This window comes from Phaseolus vulgaris, chromosome 4 (assembly GCF_000499845.2).
Source record: "Phaseolus vulgaris cultivar G19833 chromosome 4, P. vulgaris v2.0, whole genome shotgun sequence".
Classification (NCBI taxonomy): Eukaryota; Viridiplantae; Streptophyta; class Magnoliopsida; order Fabales; family Fabaceae; genus Phaseolus; species Phaseolus vulgaris.
Genome location: NC_023756.2, coordinates 30,005,141 through 30,028,894, shown reverse-complemented (window position 1 = coordinate 30,028,894; position 23,754 = coordinate 30,005,141). Strand labels below are relative to the sequence as shown.

Below are 23,754 nucleotides of genomic sequence, written 5' to 3'. Positions count from 1 at the left end.
GTAGTTGCGTATGGGGTGGCCAAACGCTTGGTGAAACTCGCACCAGGCATTCTTGTGCCCTAACTTCTTGTCAGTCTTAGCGGGTATCTTCAATCTCTCCGCTATGTTGGGGACAACGATCAGATCCTTCAACTCTACCACGAAGTTGTGCCTAGGTGGCACATTCTCCCTTGCGCGCCCCTTAGTCTAGGGCTTCCTGGCCTCGTAAGGCTGCTGCTTTGCTATAGCCTTCTTCTTTGTTGTTGCCTCATGCACCCTCAGGGGTTGAGGTCGGCCTGGTGCTCGTGGGCACGTAGGGACAATGCACGTGCTTTTCTCATTGACTTCTCCCTTCGCGGCAATGTGGCCACCGCTCGACGCCTTATCTCGCCGAAAGGTTTGGGGCGGTTTCTGATGAGTGATTCGCTGAAGGGTCCAGGCACGATTCCTTTCCTAAACGCATGCACCATCATGGTTTCATCCTTGGTGTTCAGCCTCACCACTTGCGCCCCAAAATGATTGAAGAATTCCTTCAGGGACTCTCCCTGATACTGTCTTACGTCAAAGAGGTCATAAGAAATGGGTGGGGGAGCCCGATTCGCGATGTACTGCTCTCTGAACAGCTTAGACAGTTGTGTGAACGACGTCATGTGGCCATCAGGGAGGCTGATGAACCAATCCATCACCGTTCCCACCAGTGTGCTCATGAACAACTTGCTTCGGACCGCGTCAGAGCCCCCAACCAACATCATCTACGTATGGAAGGCCGTGAGATGAGCCTTTGGGTCCTCTACCCCTGTGAAGGTGGCTATGGGTCCCACGAACGTGGTTGGTATCACGGCGTCCATGACCGCCTACGAGAAGGGCATTGGGAAATCCCTGGGTGGTGTCGTAGGTTCTTGATCTTCCACCTCATGTTCCCCTGCTTGATTCCGCAATCCCCTACGCAATTCCTCGTTGGTTCTTTGCAATTCTTCATTCCTTGCCAGCAACGCAGCCAGATCAATATGGACGCGTTCTTGATTCGCTCTTGATGCAACCACCGTTTCTTGGAGAGCCTGCATCGTTTCCATGATCTGTTGCAGGGTGAGGCTTTCGCCTCCATTCGGTGCAACGGATCCTTGCCGTATTTTTGATCTTGGTTGATCTTTTTTTGTTCTTGCGAATATGACAGTGTTTTATACCGTGCCCCACGGTGGGCACCAAATGTTCCTGCGGTTGACTCGATTATCTTCGCGCGTCTACGACGATCACACGCCCAATCATCCCTGCTTTCGTTCGTGCCTCTCTTCGATCACCACCTGAAAATGCAAAGAGAAAGGGCGTCCTATAGGTCGTTTGCACTCCGACGCTCAAGTCAATCTTAGGGCTAGGAAGCACCAAAACTTAGTTGTAAAAAGCTCTTTGTAATCTCTATGTGTGTAGCGTAAAGCTGCGTAAGATTTCACATGCCTTATTAGGTTTGATACTACCCTTTATATACTCTAGGGTTTTCATTGTTTCTGTTGACCTCAATTAGGGTAACTGAAGGTGTGCCTTAGCACCGCTATCACCCACTCCTAGGGCAGTGTAGCACGTAAGGCTCCCTTACTGGAGTGCAACCTCTCACAGGATGGCCACCTGAGTACCAACTTGTGCACCTAATCTCTAGGGCCATCCATCTTGGGAGTGCCCTAGCTGTTCACGTGCCATGCATGCAGTCCACCCCTGGAACGTAACCCTCTTGGGCATTATCTCTTTAGGGGCTCTTTACTTGTGTTACGCCTGAACACGTCATCCACACCGCACGCATGGCCCCCTTGTAATCCAGGGTTCTCCCTACTGGTAACTGGTGTGTTGTCTGGGATTCACCTCTCGTGGCCAAGCTCCACTATTTTAACTTTCCGAGGACACATCAATATATTATGATGTTCGATGTCTGGCCACTCCTCGACCCTCTGGTGTATTGTCTGCGAGACACTCTGGACATACCGCTTGTGGGACCCACCGTACATGACCGAGACCTAACCACTCCTCGACACCCTGGGCGTGCCGCATGCAAGGTGCTGACCCTTGCCGTTCGTGGGACCCTGCTTACGTGGCCCCACATCCACTAGTAGTCAACAACACCCAAGGACTGGCTGGTACAGAAATATTAACTTTATTTCAAGTATTTAAAAAGTTAAAATTCAATTTAGTCATGTAGCAAAAAAAATAAGAAAATACTAGATATGACTTAATTTTTACTTACCATAGGTAAATATTTGAAAAAAGTGATAGATTACAAAGAAAGATGTGGAGTTACACATAATTGAATAATTGGAATATTTCAAAGTGAAGTTAAGTACAAATTAAATTCTTCACAAAAGTACAAATGCAAATATATGACCAAATACCCATTGCAAGAGATGACAAAATATAACTAAGTCCCTCAAAAGAATAAAACACTATGATATGGGCAATGGTACATGATAAAACTAGAAAGCTTCAAGCACCTTGATATTTCCACTTTTTCTAATGCAACCAAGTATTATCAGTTCATACTAACCTGGTAAGGCAATAAAGGCATCTGAATACTTGGCCATCTCTGCCTTCCTATGATCAGCACTTGTCACCACAGTAAAGTTTGAAAAGTAATCTTGCTATTTTTGAAAACTCTTTCAAAAACCAAATCTCTTTCTCAAATCCGAAAGCTTTATTTATAGCCTTTGAAAATCATTCGTTGTGGGTAGTTTTGAACAACCAAAACAGTTAAAACAAGTTGTCAAAAATTTGTTATGAAAACACACATTTAACCGGTTGAAACCACGATTTAACCAGTTGAATGAATTAAGCAGTTGCACAACTGATTCAAAAAGCAGTTTCAAAACATCCAGCCATCCAAGTGACAAACAACCGATTATTTTGACAAATTAACTGGTTGTTTTCCCTTCGCTTGGAAAAAAACATAGTTCCTTAAAACAATTTTGATGAAGCTTTGGATAGGCTTCAGGACTGATCTTAACAAAGATTCTAAACACCTAATCTAAACCCAAACCCAGAAAGCAGCACAGCTTCAGGCTTCATGTGGATTTGACACATCAAAACTCCCACGTTCAACAATCTCCCCCTATTTGATGGAGACAAATACCTGGGATGCTTTTAGGAATGTTCTTTGTTTAGAATTTGTTCAACCTGCATTCATTGAACAAACACAGAAACACAGGGTATAATAACAATGTTCAAATCAGAATAAGTGCTAAACATTACAGAACATTACAAACCAATACTTCTCCCCCTATTTGTCTTATCAAATAGACAAATGGTAGGATTAAAAACAAATTTAAGACAAGGCATGCATATCAATTATTCCCAATTCATTCCTTAAAGAATAGAACATGTCCTTTGATAGAGGTTTGGTAAAGATGTTTGCAAGCTGACTTTCTGTTTAGACAAACTGAATCTCACAAACTCCATTGTTGATATGGGCACGTATGAAGTGATGCCTTATTTCAATATGTTTTGTCCTTGAGTGTTGAACCTAACTCTTGTCAGATTTATGGCACTCGAGTTGTCACATAGCAGAGGTACTTTATTAATCTTCAATCCAAAGTCTTCAAGTTGTTTTTTGATCCATAAAACCTATGTACAACAACTTCCTGCAGCTATATATTCAGCTTCGGTTGTTGATAGAGCTACACATGCTTGCTTTTTACTGTGCCATGAAATGAGACTAGATCCAAGTAGGTGACATGTTCCACTTATACTCTTTCTATCTAATTTGCAACCTACAAAGTCAGAATCAGAATATCCTAGTAAATGAATAGGAGAGTGTGAAGGATACCATAACCCCATGGATGTTGTGCCTTTCAGATACTTCAAAATCCTCTTGGCAGCTTTGAGATGTGATTCCTTAGGACAAGATTGAAATCTCGCATAGAGACAGACAACAAACATTATGTCTAGTCTGCTTGTTGTTAGATATAGAAGAGAACCTATTAGACCTCTGTATATGGTTTGATCAACCTTTGGTCCAGCTTCATCAGCACCTAAGTAGTAGTTTGTTGACATAGGAGTTGTTGCAGCTTTACAGGCTTCCATCTCAAACTTCTTGAGTATGTCATTGCAGTACTTGGATTGACATACAAAGATCCCTTCTTTGAATTGCTTGACTTGCAGTCCAAGGAAAAACGAAAGTTCCCCCCATCATTGATATTTAGAACTCTCCCTGCATAGCTTTGAGAAAATCCTCACAAAGTTTTGCATTAGAAGAGTCAAATATAATATCATCCACATAAATATGTACTAAGATAACATTAGAATCAGCTTTCTTAATGAACAAAGTTTTATCAACCTTTCCTCTTTCATATTGATGAGATAGAAGAAAGTGACTTAGCCTCTCATACCATTGTCGTGGTGCTTGCTTGAGACCATACAAGGCTTTCTTTAGCTTGCATACATGATCAGGATGCTTGTAATATTCAAACCCAGGTGGTTGTGTGATGTAGATCAAGGAGAGAAGACATTAGAGGGCCAAGATAAACTTGAAGGGTCATCCCAACAAGCAAACAAAGACTTCATCAATATAAGAAATGGACAAAGCCCAAAGCATTTGAAGTTCTTCTTATTAGTCTTCTCAAAAGATGAGGCCCAAACCCAGTTAATATCTTTTTGTAATATGTTTAGAATAGTTTTAAAATAGAAAAAAAATGAAGGAGCATAGGACTTATAAAGAGTAGTTCCAAAAGTCATTTTTTGGAAGCTTGAGACTTGTTGGGCGGCATTTGCATGTGTCTTTGCCTTCGCATGCCTTTTCATTTTCCTTTTGCCTTTTGAATGACCGACCCTCTATTACTATATAAGGAGGAGCCTTGCTTTTGTAAACATAAGTTGAATTTTGAAGTAAAGAAACTATACCCAAATTGGTGTGAAAGAGTTTGTGAGACTAGTTCTCTTCTCTTCTTCCTTGTCTTATTTTGTGAGTTATGGGAAGCTCTCAAGTGGCGACACTCCTCACTTATCTTGGAAGAACCACCCTCCAAGTGGCGTGAAGCTTTCCCTCCCATGGCTACAATGACATAAGTCCATCTTCTTTCATCTTCCATAATTACCCATTTGTTGTTTTCTTGTAGTTTTTCAATTTCAATTGTTTCCTTTTCTTGTTTCCTTTCATTTTCTGCACTTGTTCTGCACTTTGTTCGGTTCTTTTCCATTGTTACATGTTGTTCTTGTTCCGGCTTCCATAGAAACTCATTTCTATGTTGAATTCTTGAGTTTCAATTAGTGGGTTTTGTTCTTTGTTGTGTTTCAATCGGTAGTTTTAATTCTTGTTGTGTTCTTGTTTAAAATCTTGTGTTGTTCTTGAGTGAGTTCTTGAATTGTTATAGAATCTTGATCCAATTCTTGAAAGTGTCTTTTCATATGACAACTCATATCATGTGGTATCATGAGTCTTAGGTGTGTTCTTGTGTGTTTGAGTTGATTTTGCCACTTTTAATTCAAAAACTTTACATTCTTGTTCTTTAATTTCATATGCTTGTCATTATCATTCTGTTTTTGTTTTATTTTGAGTCTTTCTTGCTGTTTTAAATTGTGCACATTCATTGTGTTTGAGTCATTTTGATTTTGAATCCCTATAAGTTTTGTCAAAGTCGTATTTTCTCCTATAATGTCATCAATTCTATGTAATATTTTTCTTGTTAATTTTGGTTGTTTGCTTTTTCATTGAGTGCAGTTTTATATTTTTGTTTTTGATACTTTGGTGCCTTTTATTTTTTTTATATTTGAGTTCATACTTGTGTGCTAGTTCCATACAAGTTCCATATACATCAATTCCATTGTGTTTTTTAAGTTCTCAATTATGTTTTTAATTCCAAATTAGGCTTTCTCTGTTTTTTATGAAACTGTGCTGACTGTTTTCGTTTATGAAAATTACAATTGTTGGAGAAAAATTATGAAACTTTGGATTTATGTAGTTTGAAGTGTTACAAAAGAGTGAAAAAAAGAAGTGTATCAAAATTCCAAGTACAAAAAAATGATAAATCAAATACGTACAGAGTGCAAAAATTATGACTCTGGAAAAACGGTGATGGATAGTGATTTTAGAAATTTATCACAATTAATTGGTATACTGTTTTTGTGTGATTCCAGTGCCCAAATTGAGATAACATCTTGAAGTTTCAGTGATTTAAATTTCAGATTCCAGTTTGCATTATCAAGTTCAAGATAAATCTTTAAAGTTATGCACAGTTTTTACACAATTCCAGTAGCGTTGTTTTTTGTTTTTTCTTCATCCTATTCTAGTGCTTTTCTCTAGGTTCCTTTTGTGTGCTATCATTTTTTAAGTACCTTATTTTCTTGATTGTCTTTTCATTCAATATTCTTTGAGTTTGTCCTATATCTTGTATTCCTTTTGGTATAGCCTTTCTTGTTTACACCTTTTCTTGATTGTCTTTACTTGTTTCTTCAAATTTTGTGGTGGTTGTTTTTGGGTAAGTGTTTGAGTGTTTGGCATATTTCACTTGAGGCTATTTCCATCCACAAGAGAAGCTTGGTTGAGGAAAGAATAATTTCTTGGAGTGGTTTGAGTGCCTTTAATTTGACATTACCACAACACTACTTGTTCTAGTTTTCTAACCTTGTTTTCTTTAATTGTTTGTTCATTGTGTTTGTTGTCTTGTTTTAAAAATGGCTACTTATTCAAGTGGTGAATCTTCCAAGTCACATTCTCCATAAAGAGCATTTATCCTTGGTGAATTGAAGGAAGCAAAAATATCCCTTGCACAAAAAGATGAAGCCATAAGAAAATTGGAGGAAAGATTACAAAGACTTGAGGTGACTAATGAGAGGTCCAACCATTCCAACCATGGAAGGCGCCATTCTCATAGACATTCTTCAAGAAGCTCTTCTAACTATCAAGGTCATGATGAAGAAACCGAAGGGAGGAGGCACCAACATTATGAAGAAAGACGCCAAAATGTGGCAAAGCCTTATTTTCAATTTGTAAAGTTACCTAACTTTAGTGGAGATAGTGATCCTAATGTGTATTTAGGTTGGGAGGCTAAATGTGAACAAATTTTTAATGTGCATGAGGTTAAAGATGACCAAAAGATGAAATTAGCCTCTCTAGAATTCATAGACTATGCCATGCAATGGTGGCGTAAAATTGTAATGGACATTGGGCTAAACAAGAGACCAACTGTGGTTTCTTCGGATGATTTAAAAGAATGCATACATGCTAGATTTGTACCTCCACATTTTAGGAAAAACCTTTTGTTGAAACTCCAAAGGCTTCATCAAGGCATGTTTAGTGTGGATGCTTATTTTAAAGAACTTGAAACGCTTTTAACTCAACTTAACATGCATGAAAGTGAGGAAGCTAAGATGGCTAGATTTGTGAGTGGTCTTAGAAGGGATATTCAAGATGTTGTAGAACTTTATGAGTATTCATCTTTGGAAAAATTGGTTCACCTTGCCATCAAGGTAGATTACCAAATTTCGAAGAAAAATTCTTTCAAAAAATTTCATAATGATGGCTTCTACCATTCATCTTCGACACACAAACAAAAATCCTCTTCAACTTTTCCCTCAAATTTTAAAAAGGAATCCACTTACAAATCGCAAGATTCTAAACCCTCACCTTCAAATCATAAATCACCTACTAAAACTTCAAGTAAAAAATGTTTTAAGTATTTAGGTTATGGTCATATAACGGCTGATTGTCTAACAAAAAGAACCATGATGATTAAGGAGGGTGAAGTCGTTAGTGAACATAGTGATAAATCTTCTACGTCTAACTCCCCTTCCCCTTCAAAAGTCCCTAGTAATAATGAATGTGAAGGTGACTTATTGATGATAAGACGAATGTTGGGAACAATTCCAAAACCTTTGGATGGTACCTAAAGAGAAAATATTTTCCACTCCCGCTGTCCTATCAACAAGTTATAAAGCATGGGGCGTGAATACATATTATGTGATAACATCTTCACATTTTATCTTCATCTATGAGAGACATAATCCTTCTAGATTTTACTTTCATTTTGGTAGACGCATATTGTACACAAAAAGCATGAGTTGAATTTCTTTTTATTAAATGTTTTCTTTGGTTTGAGTGAAATACATTAGGATATTTTGAACATTTGGAATTAGTATTATATCTTGATTTTAAAAATATAGTCAAGTCTGAATGTTGATTAATATATATCTCTGAATGTTTTTAGTATATCTAGGTCTTAAAAATAGGTTTTGAATACTTTAAATATGCAAAAAATAAAAAAATAAAATAAAATTAGAGTTACATATAGATAATTTCGTATGTAACTTTCTAATGTAATTACATACAGATACATTTGTATGTAATTACACTAGAAAGTTACAAATGGATACGTTCATATGTATTTACATACGAACCTATCCATATGTAATTACTGTACAGGCCAGACCTCGGTCATTGACCTAAGAGAAAGACATCGGACATCGGTGGACTGGTAGCAATAGTGGGTCACGTAAGCTGGGCCCCACAAACAGTATGAGTTAACGTGAGTTAACACCCAGATATGAAAAAGACCTAAGTCACGAGAGGATCATACATGGGATGTGTATGGTACATTTGGCTACGACACAAACAAGTGTTCCTTGGAGGCGCTAAGGTCCGTTAGGGTTAGGGTTTCCAGGAAAAGATTGCATGCATGGCACGTGAATACTTAGGGCACCCACAGAACAGATGATGTCGCAACGCTGGTATGTGAGTAGGTACCTTGGCGGCTACGCTATTAGGTCTATGCACTCCAAGAAAGGCATGTCCTAAGCGCCAGATTACGCTAAGATTGTGTGATAGTGGCGCAAGGACATTCTCGCAAGAACCCTAAGCCCACTAAGAGACGTGGGAGCATCACAAAAGTAACCCTAGATACAACCTATAAATAGGGTGGTAAGAACCCTCGCAAGGTACGCCGTTTCAAAGACTGAAACTGCTTTACACATTATTGTTTCTTTAGCCCTTACTGACTTGAGCGTCGGAGAGCAAACGACCGTAAGGGCGCCCTTAGTCTTTACAGGTGAGAAGTTCTTCAACCCTAGGAAGTTCGATTCGCAGGAGGAGACAGGCGGGCCTGAGGCTGCCGTTCGAGTCAACTCGCAACCAAGCAACCGGCAAGAACAATTACATACAGAAATGTCTGTATGTAATTACATACGGATTAAAATTTCGTATGTAACAGTTACCTACGACAGTTTTACATATGAATTTTTTCTCGTATGTAATCCGTATGTAATTATGTTTTACATAGGGATTTAGTGTCTAACATACGGATTAGTGTTGTATGTAATAACAAATTTTCTTGTAGTGGGCTCAACCTCACTCTATAAACTATGTGTTGGCCTAACCTCACTTAGATTAACCATCATAAATTTTATCTTTTTCAAAAATTCTACAATTCTTCAAGGTTAGGTTATCAATCATCTTCCATTCAAAGAATTCAAATAATAAACAATGAAGATGAAAATCTACAAAAGAATATGCAAACTAGGATTGCATCAATTGTCATGAAAATAATACACAAAATTACAAAAAGAAAATCATTAAATAGAAACCAAATTTTAAAGACTAAAAATAATTAGTTTCTATATTGACAAAATTAGATACTATTTTAGAGACTAAAAAAATTATTGGTATGTAAATTAGTTTCTATTATTGATAAATAACTTCTAAATTAGTATCTAATTAGATACCAAAGTTTTAGATATCAATTTTATATTCTAAATAATTGGTAGTTAAATATCAATTTTAAAATTATTTAATACTTAAAGCGACAATTGATCACTTAAGTTAATTGTCATAATGATCACTAAAGTATGGAAGGTAAGTCATGTAAGGATGACATTATGCTGACTTAATCAATACTGAAAGACGTTTTGAACGAATTAACAATGACATAAAAAAACATTAAACAATTGAAATTAATGCATGTTAATACTATTTAATTCTTAGCTGATACCAATTTGACTTATAATACCATAACTGCTGGAAAAATTAAAGAAAAAATTAATTTTAGGGACAAAAAATAATTACTTACTATTTTAACTAAATTAGATATTTCTAAATTTATAAATTATTTTATAAATTGATATTTAGTTAATTACTCAATTTTTAATTATCAACTACTTTAGATTCTAAAATTGATAGATAAAATCTTGGTAGCTATTTAGATACCAATTAGTTAATTAATTACCAATTTATAAACTAGTTTATAATTTTAGAAACTATTTTAGATACCAATAAATTTTTACTTTTTAGTCTCTAAAATAGTATCTAATTTAGTTAATATAGTAACTAATTATTTTTTGTTTCTAAGATTGATTTTTTATTTAAAGATTTTCTTGTAGTCACATTAACACTCTTCCCCTCTCTACATTCACATTACTACTTTATTTATTATTATTTTATTGTTATAAAATATTTGATTGAAAAAATCAGTTGTTAAATAGATGTATTTTATAAAGGTATTATGAAAAATAAATAAAAATTTAGAAAAATCAAGACAAAGAAAAACATTAAATAAAAAGTAATTTTAAAGATAAAAATAATTAGTACTATATTAACTAAATTAGATACTATCTTAGATAAAGTAGTTTTTTTATTATTAATAAATAATTTTTATATTAGTATCTAATTAACGACCAAAGTTTTAAGTACCAATTTGATACTTAAAATATTTTTAGTTACAAAAATAGTATTTGATTTAATTAATATAGTGTTTAATTTTTTTTATTTAAAATTAGTTTTTATTTAATGGTTTTTGTGTTGTTATGTATATTTAATTGTATTTAATACTTGTATTTAATACTTTTTGTCTGAATCATTAAAACAACATTTAATAACCTCTCATTCGGGCTTTACATTTCTCACTATAAGAAAATCATCCAATAGAAACCAATTTTTAGATACCAAAATAATTAGTTGCAATAGTAACTAAATTAAAGACCATTTTAGAAACTAAAAAAAAAATTGGTTTCTAAATTAGTTTTCTATTATTGATAAATAGTTTCTAAATTGGTATCTAATTAGCTACCAAGGTTTAAACTACTAATTATGTAGATTCTAAATTTGATAGCAACAACTTTAGTTGCTAATTAGATACCAATTTAGAAACCATTTAACAATAATATAAACTAATTTAGAAAAAAATATTATTTAATCTCTAAAATAGTCTTTAGTGTAGTCACTATAACAACTAATTAATTTTGGTCTCTAAAATTAATTTCTATTTCATGATTTTCTCTTACGGTGTGTATACTGACATAACTATACTGAAATCGTTACTCAATTGTTATTTTTGCTTTCATAAAGTGTTTTTTTTTTTAAATCAACTGCATTTTATTTTGATCTAATATATTTATGCATTCCCTGTTCCCTAACACATCTCGTATTGTGGTGTGTTCTTCTTCTTACAGGAGAAGGTTATAGGAAAAGGTGCAATGCTTATAACTACTAAAACTATTTTCTTATTTTGGTTGCTCATGCAACCTTCAACTAGCAGTTTTTTAAAACCAAAAACAACTGTAATTGTCAAAAATAGCTTAGAAGGAGGTCCAGACCTGTTCCTTCACTGCAGATCTGCTGACAATGATCTTGGTATGCAACATCTTCATCCCAATTGGTCTTTTACATTTAGATTTCGAATTAACTTCTTTGGAACAACATTGTTCCATTGTTCTTTTCGATGGAAACATTTCTTGCACAAGTTTGTTATTTACGAAGCAAGTAGGGATGTCGAAACTTGTGATTTATGTAGTTGGGAAGTAAAAAGAGATGTACCATGTATGGTTTTTTCTCATAAAAGGGTTTGCTATCCTTGGAATGAGTAAAAGAAAGAATGAGTTTGTTCCAATAGTATGTATATGCATGACAGCATTCAGAACTCAAGGGCCTTTCAAACCCTAATTACAATTAACAATAGTGATGAATAAAATTGAAAGCTGTACTTTTAATTCTGGTATATTCATGCTTTTCCTTGGGTATTGTTTTTCAGTTATGTTCTATACTTTTAATTCTTTATAAATCTGACTTGTGATTTTTATTCTTTTTAATTATGATATTTATTAATTCTTAAATTAATACGTTTTTAATTCATCTTTTAGTTGATAATATTTGACCATTGATCTTGAGGATACATTAACTCTGGTATGGTCTTTTAGTATTGATGTAGATTAATAACATGATATTTGGATAATAACTCCATAATAATATAATATAGAAGAAGAAAACTGCGGAAAATTTTTAATTGACGAAAGTTAGAAAAATCATAAAATGTTACCACTTTCGAAGCATATTGGTAAATCAAACTTAATTTTTTTCAAAAGGAACTAAATATTTACCTTTGAAACTACATAGCAAGTAATATGTTGACAAAGGGCTTGCTTTGTAGACTATATATGTTATGCTTGAACATAGTAGATATTAAAGTTTTCATTGGAGGTAGTTGGTGGAGATTCCTCCTCTCAAGCTTATAGCACTAGATTAGATCAAAGTTGACAAAATTGATACTTAAAAATCATTAAATATTAATTTTAAATATAAAAATAATTAATTATTATATTAACTAAATTAAATATTATTTTAGTTTTAAAATATTAAATACTTGTATCTAAACCACTTTTTATTATTAATAAATAATTTTAGTTTTAAAAATAAGATAGAATGGGAACTTGTTTAATTTGTTGTTATTACACTACAAGAAAAATTCAATTTATCTACCGTAGGTAACCATAGATAATTCAATATACTTTATTTTTAAAATTTTAATTATTATTTTAATCTTTGTTTTTCAACTATTATATACAAATATTATTTTATGTCAATCTTAATGATTATTATTAACAATTATTATATATAATATGACAATTATAATTAAAGTTAGAACTAACTTGTAGCATGTGAGACTCGAAACGAAGTCTTAAGGAATGTCCAAAGAAACTTCAACCATTACACTAGTCAAGTGTTTTTGTCATGTTATGATTATTATTATACTTATTAGTATGATTATCAATATTAATATAATTAATAATATAAATATTAATAATATTATTCATATACTTAATATCATTAACATTATTAAATATTATTAATATTATAAGTATTATTAAATATTATTAAATATTATTAATATTATTAAATATTATTAATAATTTTAAATATTATTAATATTATTGAAATTTTATTAAATATTATTAAAATTTTATTACATTTTATTAATATTCGTAAATATTATTATTAAATATTATTAATTTTATTAAATATTATTAATATTTGTAGTGGACCAGAACTCGTAGAGAAGATGATGGAAGAGGCCCAAGCCAAGCCCAAATACAAGTTCAAGCTTCAACTCAAGCCCAACAAATAGAAAATATGGGCAAACTAAGCATCATTGGATGTCTTTCTTTTGTAATTACTTTTGAGTATTTTTAGTAGAACATAAAGGGAGGTGTAGATATAAGTATAAGAGGTGCAAATGTATGAAGCTAAGTCACACCTTCCATGTGACATAAAAAGAAGGTGTAGGTATAGATTTAGGAGGTGCCAAAAATAGAAACCAAGTCACACTTTCCTTGTGACTAGGAATTGGCTCCAAATTCAAATGCTTCTCATTTGAATTTCCCTCCACTTTCTTTTGAATTTCCAGTCCTCTAAACACTATAAATAAGAGGGCTTGGCTCATGTATTTGCAAGATTAATGAGAGTAAAGTTATGCTGTCAACATTGGGCCAGACTTTGCTTTTCCTAGTTTCTAGGATCTAATCTTCACCTTCATCACCTACCATAGGGCTGGCCGAACCTCCCTAGTTCCATACACTTCATGCACCTTCAAGATCACCATAGCTCCTAGGAGTATCTTGCACATTTACATCCATGGCTTCCGCACCAATTTTCACATGATTCCGAGAAGAGCTCCATGAATTTGCCATCATTTGGTATCATGAGCATAGGTTCTTCAAAGATGAGTAGTTCTTGGTTATTTTCATTTTGAGTTCTTCTTTATTTCATGTTGTTCATCTTGTTTCCATAATTGTCTTGCTGTTTTTTAATTTTGCTTTGATTTGGTGTGCTTGCTGGAAAATCAAATCGGTGCACTTTGCTTAATTGATCTTGAGCAATCCTTGTGCAATTTTTGGTAGGATTCCATACACCTTTGAGTTGCTGTTTTTATTTTAGGTATTTGAGTCTTTATTGCAACTTTATTTGGTTAATTTTATGCTCTTTGAGTCATTTAATTTTTGAATCTATATGTGTTTTGTCTAGTCATGTTTTCCCAAAATGTCATCAAATCTTAAGTAGTACTTTGTTTGGCTTATTTGTTTCTTGATTTTGGTCTAAATTTTTTATTTGAATCTGCTGTGTTCTTGATCTTTTGGTGCCTTTTATTTTTAGCTTGAGTTCATATTTGTGTTTAGATATACACAAATTCCTTTTCACAAATTCCATTGTGTTTGTCTTTTGGTATCTTGCTGTTTTTTTTCCAGTTTTTAAAGAATCCCATGTTTTACATAACTTTGTGCTGGCTGTTTTGTTTAAGAAAATTATTTCCCTACATAGGAAATTTCTGATTCTCTGGATTATGCAATATTGAGGTGTTACAGAAAAGATAAAAAAAGAATCAGCTCAAAAGAATCAATAGAAAAAAAATGATAAATATTATAAAAACAGTGTGCAAATCTGGCGCTACAGTTGACGTAACTGAACACTGATTTTAGAAAATTTATTAAAAAAACATGGTTCATGCGTTTGGAGTGAAACCAATGCCAGAATTTAGTTGAGATCTTGAATTATTTGCCTATAAATTTTCAGAAGCAAATCTTAAAAGGGAAGCTCAGCATAAATCGGGGAAAATCACGCTCTCTGGCCCACAACAATTATTTCAGTGGTGCTGTTTTTTATTTTGAAATCAATTCTAGTGCTATTCTTAGGATCCATTTTGTGTGCCTACCTTTCTTTGAGTACCTTTATTTGCTTGGCTAATATTTCTTTGGAACTCTTTCTAGTTGTCACATTTAATTCCTTTTGTGTGGTACTGTTTTTCCAATTAATTTGTTCCTTGCTTTAATTCTTTGGCCTCTAAATTTGGTGCTGGATTGTTTTCCAATTGGTGCTTATTTGAGTGGAAATTTGACTTGAGAGAGGTCTAGTTTACTTGATAGGTGCTAGATTGGAGAATTAATTCCCTAATTCTAAGAGGAACAAAGGCAAGGGCAGAAACAAATACGTACCGAAAACACCACAAACATTTGGAAGCCCAACAAAGCAAATACAACCAAGGAAGTGCCAATAGCAAAGAAAAGATCAACAAAGGGAGTTTTCTTTATTTCCTTTGCAACTTAACTTTTATTGATTACTTCTTTAATTACGTGATTAGACGGTGAGTGTGTCTTCAAGGGCTCCAAGTGTCCAAGAAGCCTCACCTAGGGTCGACTAGTTTAGAACTATCTAGTTTAGAAATTGTTAATTGTTTTGTTAGTTGCTTTTGTTTAGTCTTGTTTAAAGCTTTGATTATTTGTTTTGTTTGTTAAATAGTTTGCATTGTTTTCTTGCATTCAAAATTTGATTTCTACATCCTCATTGTGTTTCAAGTGATTTACCTAAAGAAATATTTGTGTGAAGGTCTTGAGGGATAGTTTTTGGCTAAGGCAAGACTTGGTATTTAAGTAGTCCATTGTGACTCACCTCTCTTACCTGGAAAACTACCTTCATTAGCTTCCCTCCTCTTTCTTAAAAGTAAAACATTTCTAAACACAAAGCTTTATTCATGTCTTCTCACTCCTCTAAATCTCTTAAAAGTGAGGTGAAATCCTTGAAATCTCTTTTGAAACAACTTTCCAAGGATATGCAATCAATTTCATCTAAACAATTGGAGAATGAGGCTAAAACTAATGAATTGACTAAAGCAAAGGATAAGAAGTCTCACATTTTAAAAAAATTACCTTCTCATGCATCTATCTGTAAAGATCATGATTCTTTTGGGGAGGGAAGCCTTAGAATAAATGATTAATATCAAACACCCCCTAGAAGACATAGAAGAGATAGAAAAGAACAAGAAAACCCAAAAGAGGTTAGGGTAGACCAACCCCATTTCCATGGAAAAGAAAATATAGAAGCTTGCCTAGATTGGGAAATGAGGGTAGAAAAATTGTTTGCTTCCCATAAAGAAAGAAAGGAAAGAAAAATACAAAAGAAAAGAGAGAAAGTCGAAAGGGAAGCTAAAGAAAAAGAAAAAGAAAAAGAAAACGGAAAGCATGAGAAGACCCTTGAGAAACAAAAGGCGTGGGAGAAGAGTGTTCCTTTCTCACAAGGTCATTCAACAAGACAAAAGATTTAAAAATACCTTTGAAAATATGTGTCTTGTTGAACAACCTCAAAGCCTTACCTTTTGTAAAGGAACACTTGCAAGCATAGAAAAAAAAAGAAGAATCCTTAAAAGAGGCTTGCATAGATTATTTTACATATATACCAAGATATCCCCAAGTGAAGGTCAAGTTATCTATAGGTAACTACCAAACCAATTTTTTATGTGAGGTAGTACCTAAAGAAACTCGTCATGTCTTATCGAGACAACCCTTGCAAAGCATTAAAATTTTCATGAACAATGGTTGTATCAACGAGACTACCTTCACACATAAAAGAAAAACTCTTCATAAAGGAGAACTCATGGGACAAAATAGAGTTGATAAAATCTAGAGCTTTTAAAGGGAAAACTTTTGTCGCCCATGAGAAAAGAAATTCAAAGACATTACCTTAGATACAATTCTTGTTTTCAAACTACACCTAAGGCAACGTCTCAAGAACTCTGTACTCCTTCACCTTTTGTGAATGATCCTTGGGAAGACCCAAATTTCATTTTAGAGCTTCCTAGGACAAAAAAAGGTTTTGATTCGATTTTCATGGATAAACTCTTCCTAGAAAAGTGCTACATCTTCATAGTTTATCCTTAAGCATAGTGTTGGATAGAGCTCCAAATTTCGCAAACCATGATTTGAGGATTCTCTTGGGAAAACTTGCAACTAAGTTGTACACTTTAAATTCTTATCATCCTCAAAAGCATGGTCAAAATACATTTGAAAATCTAGCTCTTTCTACTATGCCTAGAATAATCATAAAGGACAAACACAACTCTAGAGATGAGCATACATACCATAGCGTAGTTCACAAAACTACCAATATTTTCCCATTTGAAGTTGTATATAGACTTAATCCTCTTTCTCCTTTAGATTTATTACCCCTTCCTAATCCACATACCTTTGTGCGTAAGGAAGGAGTTACAAAAGATGATTTTGTTAAGAAAATGCATGAGAGGATTCAAGAACAAATACAACAACAAATAGAGAAATATTATGACAAGTTGCCAAAAGCAATAGAAAAACAAAAAGAATGGCAACTTCCTAAAATTAATGTTTACACAACTGCTCAAACCAACACATTTGATTTGTTTGATGACTCACAGAGATGGACATTTGATCCTGGAGGACGAGCCTAGTTTTCAAAATAGGAATAAGGTTGTTGCTCGAGATCAAACCTGTAGATCTGAGGACAGATCCTCTCAAGAAGGAGGGGATGATGGAAACCATCCAGCCACATACATCCACATAATGATGATGAAGAAGAAGCATTGGATTTGAGGACAAATCCTTTTCAAGAGGGAGGGGATGATGGAAGAGGCCCAAGCCCATGATAGAAAAAGCCCAAGCCCAAGCCCAAATACAAGTTCAAGCTTCAACTCAAGCCCAACAAATAGAAGATATGGGCAAACTAAGCATCATTGGATATCTTTCTTTTGTAATTACTTTTGAGTATTTTTAGTAGAACATAAAGGGAGGTGTAGATATAAGTATAAGAGGTGCAAATGTATAAAGCTAAGTCACACCTTCCATGTGACATAAAAAGAAGGTGTAGGTATAGATTTAGGAGGTGTCAAAAATAGAAACCAAGTCACACTTTCCTTGTGACTGGGAATTGGCTCCCTCCACTTTCTTTTGAATTTCCAGCCCTCTAAACACTATAAATAAGAGGGCTTGACTCATGTATTTGCAAGATTAATGAGAGTAAAGTTATGCTGCCAACATTGTGCCATACTTTGCTTTTCCTAGTTTTTAGGATCTAATCTTCACCTTCATCACCTACCATAGGGCTGGCCGAACCTCCCTACTTCCATACACTTCATGCTCCTTCAAGATCACCATAGCTCCTAGGAGTATCTTGCACATTTACAACCATGGCTTCCGCACCATTTTTCACATGATTCCGAGAAGAGCTCCATGAATTTGCCATCATTTGGTATCATGAGCATAGGTTCTTCAAAGATGAGTAGTTCTTGGTTATTTTCATTTTGAGTTCTTCTTTATTTCATGTTGTTCATCTTGTTTCCATAATTGTCTTGCTATTTTTTAATTTTGCTTTGATTTGGTGTGCTTGCCGGAAAATCCAATCGGTGCACTTTGTTTAATTGATCTTGAGCAATCCTTGTGCAATTTTTGGTAGGATTCCATACACCTTTGAGTTGCTGTTTTTATTTTAGGTATTTGAGTCTTTATTGCAACTTTATTTGGTTAATTTTATGCTCTTTGAGTCATTTAATTTTTGAATCTATATGTGTTTTGTCTAGTCATGTTTTCCCAAAATGTCATCAAATCTTAAGTAGTACTTTGTTTGGCTTATTTGTTTCTTGATTTTGGTCTAAATTTTTTATTGGAATCTGCTGTGTTCTTGATCTTTTGGTGCCTTTTATTTTTAGATTGAGTTCATATTTGTGTTTAGATATACACAAATTCCTTTTCACAAATTCCATTGTGTTTGTCTTTTGGTATCTTGCTGTTTTTTCCAGTTTTTACAGAATCCCCTGTTTTACATAACTTTGTGCTGGCTGTTTTGTTTAAGAAAATTATTTCCCTACATAGGAAATTTCTGATTCTCTGGATTATGCAAGATTGAAGTGTTACAGAAAAGACAAAAAAAGAATCAGCTCAAAAGAATCAATAGAAAAAAAATGATAAATATTATAAAAACAGTGTGCAAATCTGGCGCTACAGTTGGCGTAATTGAACACCGAGTTTAGAAAATTTATTAAAAAAACATGGTTCAAGCGTTTGGAGTGAAACCAACGCCAGAATTTATTTTAGATCTTGAATTATTTGCATATAAATTTTCAGAAGCAAATCTTAAAAGGGAAGCTCAGCATAAATCGGGGAAAATCACGCTCTCTGGCCCACAACAATTATTTCAATGGTGCTGTTTTTTATTTTGAAATCAATTCTAGTGCTATTCTTAGGATCCATTTTGTGTGCCTACCTTTCTTTGAGTACCTTTAAATGCTTGTCTAATACTTCTTTGGAACTTTTTCTAGTTGTCACATTTAATTCCTTTTGTGTGGTACTGTTTTTCCAATTAATTTGTTCCTTGCTTTAATTCTTTGGCCTCTAAATTTGGTGCTGGATTGTTTTCCAATTGGTGCTTATTTGAGTGGAAATTTGACTTCAGTGAGGTCTAGTTTACTTGATAGTTGCTGGATTGGAGAATTAATTCCCTAATTCTAAGAGGAACAAAGGCAAGTGCGATCGGTCGTTAGGGCGACCTCTATCTCAACAGGAACAACATCCAAACATTAAGGAAAGCACTTTTGAAGATGGGAAGCTTTGATGTATCAAATCCTCATGGAATCTGAAGTTGTGCTGTGTTTTACGTTTGGGTTTAGTTATGGGGTTTAGAATCTTTGTAAGATCAGTTTTGATTCCTACAGAAAGCTTGTTTCAATCTGTTTTAAAGAACTAAGTGGTTTTTCCATGGAAAGGGAAAAACAACCGATTAAGGATTCGAGACAATCGGCTTTTGTCACTTAGCTGACAAAGGTGTTTTGAAACTGTGTTTTGAATCAGTTGTGTAAAATTTGAGGTTGGTCGCATTCCATGTACGAGGAATCGCGTCGCCCTTTAATGTCTCGAACATGTGTGCCCCGTTCCCAATGGCCTCTATCACCCTGAAAGGACCAGTCCACTTGGGGGATAGCTTGTTCTCTAGCTGGTATGGGTGGGCCTTTCGCATCACCAGGTCGGTGACCTGGAACTGTCGAGGTCTCAGCTTGGAGCTGTACTTGTACTCCACCCTTCTCTTCAAGGCTTCAACTTTGATTCTTGCTTTCTCCTTTACTTCATCCAGTAGGTCCAGGTTCACCTTTCTCTCTTCATTGGATTCTTCAGCCACGAAGTTCTCGAAGCGTGGCGAATTCTCCTGGATCTCTATGGGAATCATCGCGTCTGAACCATACCCCAAGTTGAAGGGTGTTTCCCTGGTGGTGGACTGGGGAGTGGTGTGGTAAGCCCATACAATTCTAGGGACTTCTTCTGCCCAAGTCCATTTGGCCTTCTCCAGCCTTCTCTTCAGACCCCTCTATAGAACTCGGTTGGTAGACTCGACTTGCCCATTCGTTTGGGGGTGCTCGACTGATGCGAACACCTGCTTTGTCCCAATTTCTGTACACAGCTTTTCCATTTGTTGGCTTGCGAACCGCCAAATGTTCTTGCCGGTTGGCTCGTTTGCCGGTTGCCGCCAAATGATTTGACAGAAATTCAGCGTGTTAAACAAATGGAAAATGTTTGGTTGAATAACTCACTGCTCCCTAACTGTAATTTTGAATTATGCTGACAAAATATTAGTTTTTAAAAATAAATATGAAAAACATTTTGAATTATGTTTACAATTACTTCATCATTCAAAATTTAAAATTCAAAAGTTTAAAATTCAAAATTCAAAATTCAAAATTTAGTTTAAAAAAATAAAGAAGTCACAAATTGACAAATATCACCTTCCCTAAAGCCTAAAATAAGAAAATAAAATATAATTACAAGGATAAAATTTGAATAAAATAAAATGACATTTAAGAGGGGAATCCCTTCATATATAGAAGAAGAAGATATAAAATATAGAAGAAGTAGAAGAAGATATAGTTAAACTTAATAGTTGAATTGATTCCACGAAAATAAAAATAAATAAAAATATTCATTACAAATAAATATATATATATATATATATATTCTTTTTAATTTTTATGTTTTTATTCTAAATTTAAACAATTTCACTTTATTCTTTTTTTTACATATTTCTTTTATTTCTCCTTGTTCGGATCCAACAATTAATCAACGTTTATAGATTTTGAACAAACGAAGATTTAAAAGAAAATACAAAGACTAATAAAATCACCCATTTTAAAAGAATAATTAATAATTTTAAATTTTAAAAGTAAAAAAGGTGTGTACTCGCATAATATTGACACGAAAACACACACCTAGGGAGAACGAAGAAGAGAGGAAAACAAGGTGCACGAACAAACGAAAAAACAAATTTTGTAAAGAAAAGAATAAATTTGCAGAGAAAGAATACGAGAAATGAGAGACAGAAAATACAATGATAAATAACATATAACATAAAAAGTGTAACAAAGAAGTTTGGTAAAGTGAAGAAGATAATGTGCATACCTTAAAAGATTGAAAGAGTTCTTTTAGTTTAAAGCATGAAACTTTCTTCTTCTTCTTTAAAACTTTAAAACTCAAAATTTAAATTTCAAAATTTAGTTTTTAGAAATAAAGAAGTCACAAAATGACAAATATCTCCTTCCTTAAACTGTAAAATAAGAAAATAAAATATAATTACAAGGATAAAATTGGAATAAAATAAAATGACATTTAAGAGAGGAATCCCTTTATATATAGAACAAGATATATAATATAGAAGAAGAGGAAGATATATAGGTATAGAGGGTATAGATAAACTTAATAGTTAAAGGAATTTCATGAAAATAAAGATATATATTCTTTTTCATTTTTACTTTTTTATTCTAAATTTAAACAATTTCAGTTTACTCTTTTTTTTACACGTTTCTTTTATTTCTCCTTTTTCGGATCCAATAATTAATCAATGTTTATAGATTTTGAACAAACGAAGATTTAAAATAAAATACAAAAACTAAAAAAATCACCCTTTTTAAAATAATAATTAATAATTTTAAATTCTGAAAGTGAAAAAGGTGTGTACTCACAAAATATTGACAAGAAAACACACACCTAAGGAGAACGAAGAATAGAGGAAATAAAAGGTGCACGAACAAACGAAAGAACAAATTTTGTAAAGAAAGGAACAAATTTGCAGAGAAAAGATAGGAGAAATGCGAGACAAAAAATTATAAAGATAAATAACATATAACATAAGAAGTGTAAGAAAGAAGTTGAGTAAAGTGACGAAGAGAATGTGCATACCGTAAAAGATTGAAAGAGTTTTTTGTTGAAAGCATGAAACTTTATTCTTCTTCTTTTCTGCATCATTACACAGATACACTTTTGGGAAAAATGGTTCACTTCTTAAATGACGCTGCGGAGAGAGAGATTATTGAATGGTGTAAGTGGTTTTTCTGAACCATTGAAGAAGAAAGGGAGAAAACTAGGGTTTAAAGGAAAATGTTTGGTTGAATAACTCACTGCTCTCTAACTGCAGTTTTGAATTATGTTGACAAAATATTAGTTTTTAAAATTAAATATGAAAAACATTTCGAATTATGTTTACAAATACTCCATAATTCAAAATTATAAATTCAAAAGTTTAAAATTTAAAATATAAAATTCAAACTTTAAAACTCAAAATTTAAAATTCAAAATTTAGTTTTTAAAAATAAAGAAGTCACAAAATAACGAATATCTCCTTCCCTAAACGCTAAAATAAGAAAATAAAATATAATTACAAGGATAAAATTTCAATAAAATAAAATGGCATTCAAGAGGGAATTGTTTAAAATAAAATGGCATTTAGGAAAAATGAGAGACAAAAAATTATAATGATAAATAACATATAACATAAAAGGTGTAACAAAGAAGTTGAGTAAAGTGACGAAGAGAATGTGCATACCTTAAAAGATTGAAAGAGTTTTTTGTTGAAAGCATGAAACTTTCTTCTTCTTCTTTCCTGCATCATTACACGGATACTCTTTAGGGAAAAATGGTTCACTTCTTAAATGACGCTGCGGAGAGAGAGATTCTTGAATGGTGAAAGGGGTTTTTCTGAACCATTGAACAAGTAAAGGGGAAAAATGGGGTTTAAAGGAAAATGTTTGGTTGAATAAGTAACTGCTCTCTAACTGCAATTTTGAATTATGTTGAGAGAATATAAGTTTTTAAAAATAAATATTAAAAACAATTTTGAATTATGTTTACAAATACTCCATAATTCAGAATTTAAAATTCAAAAGTTTAAAATTTAAAATTCAAACTTTAAAATTCAAAATTCAAAATTTAAAATTTAGTTTTTAAAACTAAGGAAGTCACAAAATGACAAATATCTCATTCCCTAAACCCTAAAATAAGAAATATTCTTTTTCATTTTTATTTTTTATTCTTAATTTAAACAATTTCAGTTTACTCTCTTTTTTACATGTTTCTTTTATTTCTTCATTTTTGGATCCAATAATTAATCAATGTTTATAGAATTTGAACAAACGAAGATTTAAAAGAAAATACAAAAAATATTAAAATCACCCATTTTAAAATAATAATTAATAATTTTAAATTCTAAAAGTGAAAAAGGTGTGTACTCGCATAATATTGACACAAAAACACACCTATTACAGTAAATTAAGATAAATATTCCTTGGCTGATGTGATGCTTTAATGTAGCGTATGTAATCTCACGTAATCGTAATGAAGAAAGAGAGGTTTTGATGAACCCTAATTGTAGAGAAAAATAAATATAAAAGAAACTTTTATTCACTTGTATATTAGAGAGTAAAATACATTGTG

At 33.2% G+C, this 23,754-nt stretch overlaps 1 protein-coding gene across 1 annotated transcript; it reads right to left on the bottom strand.

Moving 5' to 3' along the window:
* Positions 1-3,579: 3,579 nt before the first annotated feature.
* On the bottom strand, positions 3,580-4,038 carry LOC137838630 (secreted RxLR effector protein 161-like). The gene has a single exon (XM_068647870.1). It carries the CDS (start codon positions 4,036-4,038, stop codon positions 3,580-3,582), a length of 459 nt encoding a protein of 152 aa, XP_068503971.1.
* Positions 4,039-23,754: the final 19,716 nt, after the last annotated feature.

What these genes read in the sequence shown, in the direction of transcription:
- LOC137838630 (XM_068647870.1), bottom strand. Translation starts at nt 4,038, where the DNA reads ATGGAAGCCTGTAAAGCTGCAACAACTCCTATGTCAACAAACTACTAC.